This window comes from Macrobrachium nipponense, chromosome 1 (assembly GCF_015104395.2).
Source record: "Macrobrachium nipponense isolate FS-2020 chromosome 1, ASM1510439v2, whole genome shotgun sequence".
Lineage (NCBI taxonomy): Eukaryota > Metazoa > Arthropoda > Malacostraca > Decapoda > Palaemonidae > Macrobrachium > Macrobrachium nipponense.
The window spans coordinates 184722366-184733812 of NC_087200.1; the positions used below are offsets into that span (position 1 = coordinate 184722366).

Here is an 11447-nt window from a genome sequence, read left to right on the forward strand (position 1 = left end):
TAACTACAGTAATAGTGTACTATAGTACAATGATTGACATGCAAGCCAAATGAATGTTGTTATCCAATTTGGCTGTACATGTACTCAGAAAAAAAGTTGTTTCTCGTTTGGTTATTCATGGCTATACACATTTACGCAATGAGTATAACGTTAAAACCATACTTTCATCATTCTCTTTTGCTGTTTTTGAACTTATGTAGCTAGAAGATGGGATAAAGTTAGGCTATTGTAATTTGGTCTTTCATAAAACTGGATTATCGTAAGACAAATTATCGTAACTTGAACACTACAGCTACCTGTACACTGTATAAAACCTTATTACGTATATCTTTACATACTCTACACATCAAAAGGATTAGAGCTAGGCTTTTTTTTCACTTTACAATATTTATAATACTAAAATGTGCTGTACAGTCCTACTGTACAGTAAATTCTATAGTGCTTTACTGCATAAATATAATTTTACTTATTGCGCCATTGCGGGATCACAGCACCGTTTGACTGATCTAGGGCGCTGTTAACTGGTCTAGTATTCCGGAAGAAGGTGTGCGGCGGCCATAGACTTTAAATTGGCTTAGCGTTGAAAATCCCTTAGCGTCGGCGGCCAGGAATGGAACCCTTGCCACTAACCGAGGGCCGTCTGTACAGTGGACCCCATATTCTCGTTCTCCGGATTCATGGACTCACACTTTTGCTGATTTCTCTCTGGAACATTTCCCCCTATAATTCACGGGAAATTTGCTTATTTGCTGTATTTTTCTATGAGAAATATCCACAAATTCCTGTTTTTTTATCAATTTCATCATAAAATGTACTTTTAAGATAAAACCATTAAAAAACCAGGTATAAACATTTTTAGGGATTTTTTCTTGAGTTTTAACTAACAAAATAGGCTGTTTAAATAATTTTTATAGGGGTTTGAACTATTGGGGGGGGGGGGGTGGAGTCTGGTGTGCATCCCCCATGAATACGGGGGGACCACTGTACATTGTTAGCTTTCTTTGGAAATGTTTCTTTCGAAGAAGTCTCCGAGTTTACAGAGTGGTCATCAGAAACAGAATGTTATAGTAAGTCCGGACCCCACCGGGACTATGACGAAAACCAGGGTTCTTCATGATCTGGTGGGTGTACTGAGATATTGTGGGGGAAAGGTGCAACAACACTGACCAAACCCAGCGTATTTGAGTACGTCACCTTAGAACTATGCCTGAATAGTAATTTTAAGTTCTTGTTTATTTTCGTGTTCTATGTTGCCAAACCGTATGTGTTTCTGGAATAAAGAATGTGGTTTATAACTTGTGGGTTAACCTTGGACCAAAAGTTTTATCTGGCTGGTTGGGATTAAATTTTAAGAGCTTATCCATTTTGTCACCTGTCAGCTTCTTTTGTAAGCTCCTTTGAGGACACCAGGTATGCTATCAGATTGACAAATTTTTCAATCAGTTTTTCATAGCTTAACAAACCTTCGGTCTTAATAGTAAGATAAATCTTCTAGCACCAGCTGAAAACCATTTAAAAACAATCAAAGATTGTAAATGCAAGAAATCTGTGGCATCTGACATTCGATGCATAGCTGAGGTGGAAGCACATTGAGAGAGTGCCCTTGAATCCAGTGATGCATCAGTCTTTTTCCAACCCAGGATGAAAAGTAAAAGGGGCTGCTAGAAGTGGACAGTTAACGTTAAGACATGAGCTTCATTAGCTATGAAAAATACAAACTGATTAAAAATTTGTCATTTGTTCCTATGCGGAACAAACCTCTAGTGGTAACAGTAGGATAGACTCATACTTGGTGGGATGTATGAGAATCCTGAACTGACTGAGGGTTCAGCACACCTGATCATTCTTTTTGGAAATGAGATTGCTAAAGAAAAAGACCTAAACCTTTGAGATGTTAGATATGTGGATATTCACACTCAGTCCACATAGGAAAAATTTATTTTTATGTTGCCTCTGTGAGTCCTCAAACCCACCCACTTTCCCTGACAAAACAGCATGGGATTTGGGTGAATAGTTATCCTGCATAGACTTGAATGAGAGTAATGAGAGTAGGTCTTGCGCAGGGTGCTCGGTTGAAGCAGCAATGTTCGGCATGCAGCACGCTATTGCCACATCTACAGGTTAAGATTAGGAATTGAACCTAGGCAGCCACTGTAGTCAAGAGAAAGGGTCTTCTTGTTTTGAGTCTTTCAGTAGTGTCAGTGTGCACTGTACTGGCCAGTACAGTGCACACTGTACTAGAAGATAATTTTTTTAAATTGGCTGGTCTATCTTGTGGAGCCCCTCTAGGAACCCTAAGAGTAACTCCTCTGAGAACTCAAATTGGTTACCAAAATTAGATTTTTCCTACATCAAAACTTGTTTTGTGTAACTGCACTTTCATTATTAATTTGTTAAGTTTTCATGCTATCTAGCATATGGTGCTAACTGATATTAAATTTCAGAAACCAATGTACTACATATATTTTAGTTTTTGTTTTTCCCCATTATTTTCAACAAAACTATACCATTAAAAACTGGAAGAAGCAACTGTACTAATAACTAAATAATTTTTAAAATATTCATATGAAATTAATGTCAGTATTTATTCATAATTATTCTTCTTCATTCATAGGTTGGGTAGCTGTTAATGCAAAAGAGGGCCTGGCAATAGATGTACGGGGATGGACCCCGGGAGGACGTGGCATATACCAGAGGACACCATCAATGCTTCCTAGGATAATCAACCTCAAAGGAAGGCGGCTAAAAAGTTCTCCTGTGTATAAACCTCATAAGTTATTGATTCCCAAAAGTAACGAAGTTTAGTTACCTATGTACTAGGCTACAGACACTGTAAATAAGTCTGTTATAACTGTGGTGTAAAAATATTCTCTATTACTGTACATGTATTGTTGTGCTTTGTTAATAAAAGTCCAATTTCTTTATTTTCTTGTTAAGTTTTATGTATACATAATCGGGTTCCTGTTTAGTTTCTTTTACCCAATCATGGCAACTACACTTTAAATTTCTGACAATAAATATAGGTAGTCCAGACTTAGAGTATACAGCCATACCTGGTGCATGTGGGATGTTACGATGATAAATAAAGTTAGGGGCATCAAACCCAGGGATTAAAAACTGCATTTGACTTATCACTTACAAGTCTCTGATAAAAACAACAAATGGTAGTTATGACCACAACTCTAGAGATCAAGAAAATTTGACCTTAAGCTCTGAATAATTGAGTAAAAGTACTTTGCAGTTTTTCTTGCTGTAAATGAGAACAGGCCCAGGGTTCAGCTCAATGTCTCCCAAAAGAATTAAAATGAACAACATAAAATCAGAATCAAAACAAATAAATAAACTCAACAACAGAAACATTGTGATAATGAAAAGAAGAATAAACAAGGAGATAGTGTCCTTGAGAAAATTCTCGGCAAATTATATCCAGTATGACCTACAACCTATCATACTGTAATATATACAAGAATTCAATTAAATCATTTTACAATTGTTAAAATGTAAATTTTCTGGAAATCAATATGAAACACCAGTCTGCACAACTCTTTGACAGTCTTTGTGTGTAAATTTAGAATGATGAACACGCTTGATAATATCGGACAGTAATTATCATCGCCCTGTAATTCAAGTGCACTGATTCAAACCCAGACATTTCTTGAGTCACCTGTGTTCAGGTAAACCTCATTTATGAAAAATAACATTGCTGCATTGTGGAACACTCCTGACTTCACCTTTTTTTTTTTTTTTTTTTTTTTTTTTTTTTTTTTTTTTTTTTTTTTTTTTTTTTTTTTTTTTTTTTTTTTTTTTTTTTTTTTTTTTTTTTTTTTTTTTTTTTTTTACCAGTCATAAGAAGATATGCACTATTATGATTTTATTTTGGGATAATCAGCAGGACTTACGTAATTTAACTTGGTAAGGCAACCATTGCTCAACTAATGAAGATGAAAGGAACCACAGATTAGGCAACTTTCTGAAACCACTGCCAACCAATCAGCTTCCAGGAACAGTCGTGACATAAACAGTGAGTGGGGCTAAACTGCAAAGAACTGTGGATTTGCATATAACTTGAATTAACTGAATTATCTTACCATGGAACTCTTCCTTAGTTCATAAAATATTCAATAAACTCAATGAAAGACCTTTTGGCCAAATTTAAACATTCAAATGGGAGTATTCTTTTTACCACCTTCACTCGATGTCTTACTTTACATTTATGAATTTTTTATGCTATCAGCAAGCCAATTACAGCTAGAGCATCGTCTTTTGACACCATACCTGCTACGTAGGACTAAGGAGAATGACTGTATTGTCAGTGTTGAAGGTTTACTGGCATAACTGTGCAGGTATAACTGAATGTTAGTGGTGGCCTATGAAGTTACAAAATTCTATAGGGTTCTAATGCATCTGTTAGAAAATTTTAAGATTTTTCTTTGTTCCGACACGTTATACAAACCCTTGGTCCTTTAACATATGGAATGTAATCAGCGCCAAGCTGGAACTGGTCGTAAGCTTTTGAACAAGGTGGTTCGGTAGTTAACTGCTTGTCGGGTGTCCTGCCCGACTGGGAGGTGAAGCGTCACTTTGCTTTCGGCCGCCATCGGAACAAGACGTGCTCTTCGCCGCTCTGCCTGCTGTGTCATTGTGCTTTGCTTACTTCTCTACGAAGTCCACAACCCTTTTGTCTCTAACCCTGTAGTGCTTGTGTGAGTGAAAGCTTGTAAGTACTTGGTTTTTTCTTTGTGTATCTCATTATTCGTGGTGAAATGGAAGGCCACGAGCCAGAGAGACCCCCCCGTCCCCCAGTCAGCCGCAGATTGTGCCCTGGTGTGGAGGGCTGTAGGTGTGGGGCCGTTAGGTCTCTTTACGACGTAGACCCTCATGCTTTGTGTACTCAGGGACGAGGGGGTGAATGCTCTCGCACCAAGATGTGATATTTGTGTATCGTGGTTGGGGGAGCAGTGGGAGCGATAAGAGGGGAGGAAGAAGGCGCGTAAGCCGGCCAAGGAGTCGTCAGAGGGCTCTCCAGTGACTCCTTTGGTTATGGACATGTCTTCCTCTTTCCTTCCTCCATCTCAGCTCCCGCGTATGGCTCCTTCCCCTTCGAGGAGCGTGTCGCAGTCCGCCTCTTCACTTGATCAGTCGAGTGTAGAAGAGGGGACGCGGCACCCCGACATTCAGTTGTAGTCAGGGTCTTCCGTTCGCTCGGGGTGGGAACTCCCCACCCCCAGGTGAGCGGGGGAACCCCCCCCCCCCCCCCACCATTAACCCGACCTTTCCTTCCCAAGTATGCCTGCTGCAGGTGGCGATCTCGAGCAGGTCTGGTACTCGCTTGGGCTCCTGGGCACACCGAGTATTCAGGGGCTGCTGTACCACCTGGCTGCGCGTGGATCCAGGCCAGTCACCCATGGACCAGAGACGTAGACGACAACAAAGGTGTCAACACCGGGGTATGCTGCTCCTCCTCACCTGGTATACACTCAACACGTGGCCATGGCTACACCTACAGCTGCAGTCCTGATTCCGCTGCCATGTTTGGCTAGGAGGGAGATCACCCCGCCGCCTGGTTTCGCTGCCCTCGTCCCAGCCCCTGACTTTCGGTGTTCCAAGAGTTCCCCGCTTGACCTGCCGCCAGTGCCTGTGATGCCGCCAGCTCCTGTACTGCCGCCAGTTCTTGTTGCTGCTGCTCCCGTACCAGTTCCTGCTGTCATCGCTCCAGCCCGTGGTGTTGCTGGCCCCACTGCAGGTCCTGTCGGACAGGTGCAGCTGGGCCCTGTTGCTTCGGCAACTGCCCCAGCTCCGTCCTGGATGGAGGACCTGACGGTGGTCCTGAGGAAACTGACGAAGAAGAAGAGGAAGGTGTCGTCGTCTTCGCCTGCAGCCGCCTCTTCCCCTTCGACTTCCAAGGCCCCACAACAGAGGAAGAAGAAGGTAGCCTCCTCCCCCCACTAAGAAGTCTCGCTCAGAGACCTCTAAGGGTCTGTCCCACTCCGGTGGGACAGTTGGGGCTTCCGCTGGTCCTCCTGTTCCTTCAGGAACGGGGCCCGTCTCTCCTTCCGCAAGGAAGAAGAAGACGGGGACCGGAGGGACACTGGTACCTCTTTTCCTGGTGCCAGAGGTTCTGCCTCGGCCCCAGGAACCGTCTCGTTTGCAAGTGGTACCAAGTGTACGGTCGCCTGCGGGTGACCATGCAGCCAGGGTCCAGGCAGCTGAGCCTGCTTGCCGCCAGGACCCAGGCACAGAGCGGAAGACTGGTGGCAGTCGCTCAGGGGACTTCCGCCAGACCGGCGGTCCCCAGGGTTGACGCGACGGTCCCACCAGACCGTACACGGGCCAAGGCGAGGAAGAGGTCCCCCAGGTTGCCAGGACCAGCCTCGGCTGGTCCAGGTACTGTGACGCGCCATGAGGACGGGCCACGCTCCCATCGTGACAGTGGACTCTGCCGGTCTCCTGACCGTCGCTCCCACCGGGACCGGACGGATAGGCTGACTGGTAGCAGCTCTCCTGATGCCCGGGACTGTCGCTACCATTCTTGGTCCAGTGGTTCTCCCCAGGGAGACCGTGCGATTAGGCCTGCAGCTAGATCGCCTGCAGCCCCCCCAGCATGCTGGTCCTGCCGGTGGGGGCAGGGGTTGGAGCGTCAGGTCTTTCTCTCCTATCTCTTTAACCTCCTTTGGCTACATCGGGAGGAGTGAGACGATTAGGAGCGACCACAAGGAGTGGGCTTCTCGCGGTCCCTCTACAAGGGCCTATGAACCTGGCACGGTCTTGGGACCAACCAGATCGTACGCCCAAATGGTTGGAGGAGACCAAGAGGGGTCTGTCGTGGTTCCTTCTGTGGAAGGAGGAGGATCTCGGGAGGCGTTCTCCCTGGATGGACTTGACGATTCGTCTCCCCAGGACGCAGTCACTCCCGAGATCCAGAGGTTGTTTGCAGAGGTCATCGAGCCGATTCGTCAGCACAATGACCTTGGGGAAGGATCGGTGCTCCCGCCCTCCGAGCCTACATCAAGGCTGGAGTCGTTCTGGGGTCCTAAGAAGGAACCCAGGGTGACGGTGGGTCTGCCCCGATCAGCCTTGGCTGACAGTGTGTTGGGCCAGGGGGACTCTCGTCTCCGGACAGGAGGGATCATTTTGGTCTGGCAGGTCGTCCAAGCTACTTTCCCCCTCCTCTACCACGGCAGAGGCACTTCTACGTGCCATCGGAGGACCTGCTGCCATCCAAACAGGTTAACCTGGAACTAGCTAGGTTAACCCCTGGTGTGTCTCTTCAAAACCTGCTGTTCTCGCAACAAGTGGCACTGGTTTTGGAATCGACTGCCATGGCAGCGTTCCAAGCAGTCTCCTGGCTGGACCTGTGGTCCCTCACAGTGTCCAAGGTCGCGGCCTCCTCGGGAAACATCACTCCCGAAGGGGACCCGGCTTTCGGGAGATTGTGTCAGTCTGGGGGTAGGGCGATCTACCTGGCCCACCAGACGGCTAACCTGGTACTGAGACGTAGGGACGCAGTCCTCTCTCGAGTTACCAGGGCTGCAGGGCGTGAGGCAGCTTTGAGTCTGAGAAATCGACCGGTGCTGGGTTCCTCCTCTCTCTTCCCCAGAGAGATGGTGGATGCTGTGGTGGACCAGCGGCGCACATAGTCCAGTGACCGCCTAGTCCACCAGGCAGTCTCGAAGGCTACTGGACAGCCTCGAGCCACTACAGCTAAGCCTAGGAGCTTGGCTAGCGCTTCCTCTGCGGCTAAGGCAACGTCCTCGTCGAAGTCGAGAGGAAAGACCCAACCTTCGACTTCTTTTGTAAGGAGTGACCATCAACCCTCCTCCCAGTCCTCTTCCTCCCGAGGAGGAACTGGGAAGAAGTCAAAGAAGGGGAAATGCTAAGGACGGCGTTCCCCCTCACCTGCTGCCGGAAGTGGGGGGTTGCCTGGCGAGCCATTGGGCAACTTGGCAGCGCTACGGAGCCGAGACCTGGATAGTGGACGTCCTTCAGGAGGGATATCTACTACCCTTCGAGTCACGGCCACCCCTCACCTCCAAACCGGTCCATCAGCAGATGTATGTTCCCGGTTCTGCCAGGGACATAGCTCTTTGGCAGGAAGTAGAAGCCATGCTGAGCAAACGAGCTGTGGAGATCATACGGGATCAGTCGCCGGGCTTCTACAGCCGACTTTTCTTGGTGGAAAAGTCATCGGGGGCTGGCGCCTGGTGATAGATCTCTCTCCCTTGAACCGATTCGTTCGCCAGACTCGGTTCACGATGGAAATGACACGCTCCGTGCTCGATTCTGTCAGGGAGAACGACTTCATGCTTTCTGTGGACCTGAAGGATGCGTATTTCCAGATACCCATCCACCAGTCCTCCAGGAAGCACCTCCGCTTCATTCTTGACGGGACAGTGTACCAATTCAGGGCACTTTGTTTCGGTCTCTCTACTGCCCCACAGGTGTTCACACGAGTGTTCACTCTGGTGTCTGCTTGGCCCCATTCAGTAGGGATACGTCTTCTGAGGTATCTCGATGATTGGTTGGTCCTGGGGAGCTTACAGTTGCTACAGGACAGGGATCAACTCCTAGAATTCTGTCGGGATCTCGGGATCGTGGTGAACTTCGAGAAGTCAGATCTCGAGCCCAAGCAGAGGATGAAGTACCTGGGCATGCTGATTGACACGGTAGCAGGGCGAGTCTTCCCCGCAGACTCGCGGATCAGCAGGTTCAGGGAGGCAGCCGGACGGTTCCTGTCCCTACAGGAGCAGCCAGCTCAGCAGTGGCAGGTTGTGATCGGTCACCTGTCGTCTCTCGAGAAGTTAGTCTCTCTCGGGCGTCTTCACCTGCGGTCTCTTCAGTGGAGGCTAAAGGAGTGTTGGTCACAGGCAAGAGACCCGCCGTACTTCCCCATGCCTCTCACGGAGGAGGTGAGGCAGGACCTAGCCTGGTGGCTGGACGATGGGAACCTCGCAAGAGGAGTGCCTCTCCGCACTCCGCCCCCGGAGATGCTGCTGTTCTCAGACGCGTCAACCGGGGGATGGGGCGCACACCTGGAGGAGTTGCAGGCTACAGGTGTGTGGGACCATTGCGACAAGCACCTTCACATCAACGTCCTGGAGCTCAAGGGAGCGTTCCTCGCTCTCCAAGAGTTCCGGGAACGGGTGATGGGCCACTCAGTGGTGTTGATGAGCAACAACACCACGGTAGTGGCTTACGTCAACAAACAAGGTGGCCTAGTGTCCCTCCCGTTGCACCAGTTGACGTTGCAGGTGCACGAGTGGGCCGTAGCCCACTTGGTAGAGCTGTCAGCCCGATGCATTCCAGGCAAGAGGAATGTAGTGGCAGACAAGCTCAGCCGTCGGAATCAGGTGATAGGGACCGAATGGTCCTTTCACCCAGACGTGGCAGAAAGGCTCTTCAACCTGTGGGGGTGTCCAGTCATGGATCTGTTCGCCGCCCGGCACAACAGAAAACTCGAGGTTTTCTACTCAGTTGTGCCGGACCCATGGGCAGCTGCAGAGGACGCTCTTCAACATCCGTGAGGCAACCTCTTCGTGTACGCCTTTCCCCCGTTCTGTCTGATTCGCAAGGTGATCAGCAGGGTGCTGGTTACCGCGAATCTTCGGATGATTCTGGTGGCGCCCAAATGGCCTCAGGCTGTTTGGTATCCGGACCTGCTGGCTCTTCTCGCCGAAGTACCGAGAGAGATTCCCTACTGGCACAACCTCCTTTGCCAGCCACACATGGAACAGTACCATTGATCGGTTCGGTCCCTGTTTCTTCACAGCTGGCTGTTATCCACCATCTCTTGCAAGCGAGAGGCTTTTCTCACCGAGCAGCAACAGAGATGGCTGGGTACCTCAGGCAGTCCTCTGCAGCTGTGTACCAGGGGAAGTGGTCCGTCTTCTGTGGTTGGTGTCGTGGACGGGGGTCTCTCTCCTCTCGGAGCCACTCTTCAGCAAGTAGCGGATTTCCTCATCTTTCTTCGCTGAGAGAAGCTCCTCTCCGTCTCCGCAATGAAAGGCTACAGGGCCACCCTGGCCCTAGTCCTTAAGCTGTGGGGAGTGGACATCTCCACCTCCATGGAGATCTCCCTCCTGATGATGAGCTTCGAGAGGTCTTGCCCACCCAGGGAACTCAGGCCCCCGGGGTGGGACGTGACTCTCGTCCTGAGGAGTTTGACTCGAAGACCCTTCGAGCCACTCCAGGAGTCGTCAGACAGGGATGTGACCCTCAAGACCATCTTTCTGCTGGCCCTGGCATCAGCGAAGAGAGTAGGGGAACTTCATGGTCTTTCCTTCGATGTAAAGCACACGAGGGGATGGGGATTGGTGACGCTCGATTTCGTCCTGGATTTCGTAGCGAGTCATTCACGATCCCCTCCCTTAAGGACTTCACCAACAATAATGCGGATGAGATGCTGCTTTGTCCTATGGCGCTATCTGAAGAGAACTTGCCACCTCAGGCGTGAGTGTTGATGCCTCTTCATTAGCATCGGGGTTACCAAGGAGTTAAGACCTAATTACCAGAAGGAAATCGACAAGCTTTGTAACTGTTGATTGTAAAGTAGTATGCCCTAAGAGCTGGCAAAATAGTTTAATCATCAAGATTGTATAAGATTCTAAGAATAAATTACAGAGAAATGCATAGAAGATTGTTTAAAAAATGGGAAAAACTAAAAAATGAATTGAGATGATGGTCACTATTAGAGCGTGTCAGACACTTGAAGGTTATTCACGGTTATTCACTTATGCAGGCTGTTCATCATTGTGCATAACGTCACTAGTCACTTTTGTCGAGACAGTAGGTGTTTAACTTCAATTTACCACTGAGGGTGAAGGATAGGTACAGAAGACACTACTAGGGTGAGTAAGTTGGGAGCATATTGTGGCTTTCAAACACGAAAAGTGAACTAGTTGAATATTAAGGCCTGTCCACATGACCGGGCCTGATCTGCGGACCTCTCCTCTGACGGGCAAACCGACAAATTGCCCGATGGGTCTTGTAGCAAAATCACCATGGTGGTGCCCGATGGCTTGAGCTTCGACCCTGGCAGACGTACGTTAACTATATACATTTCTTTTACTGAGCCATTCTTTGCACCATATTCTCTTCCTTTTCTTCTTTTTCATCCCACACAAAGCAATTATCATGCTACACAATATGTTTATCGTACTGCACTGAACACACTACTGGCATCATCGGGCACGCCCACCTCTCCATCGCCTCGCCCGTGTGGACAACAATCACGCATAAGCCCGCCAGAATTTGCCCGTCAACCCCGGAGCACGCCAATCAGGCCCGCTCGTATGGACAGGCCTTTAGACTAGTGGGTGGCCATTTCACGTAGATAAACATTAGTTCATCACGAAACTATGTACCTTTTAATTGATAGGGGGAGATATATGCTACGAGAAAGGTTTATGATAATCTTTGTGTATAGAAAGATAATATTTCATAAACGGCTT

The 11447-nt window shown here is 48.1% G+C and overlaps 1 protein-coding gene across 11 annotated transcripts in view; it reads left to right on the top strand.

Moving 5' to 3' along the window:
* LOC135219912 (nitric oxide-associated protein 1-like) overlaps positions 1-2924 on the top strand; it is a 120258-nt gene extending 117334 nt beyond the window's left edge. For all 11 annotated transcript variants that reach the window (XM_064257118.1, XM_064257119.1, XM_064257125.1 and 8 more), the window contains exon 10: positions 2615-2924. In XM_064257118.1, the coding sequence (XP_064113188.1) occupies positions 2615-2805 (191 nt within the window). In that variant the 3' untranslated portion in view covers positions 2806-2924. The remainder of the gene's footprint in view (positions 1-2614) is intronic.
* The last annotated feature ends 8523 nt before the right edge of the window (positions 2925-11447 follow it).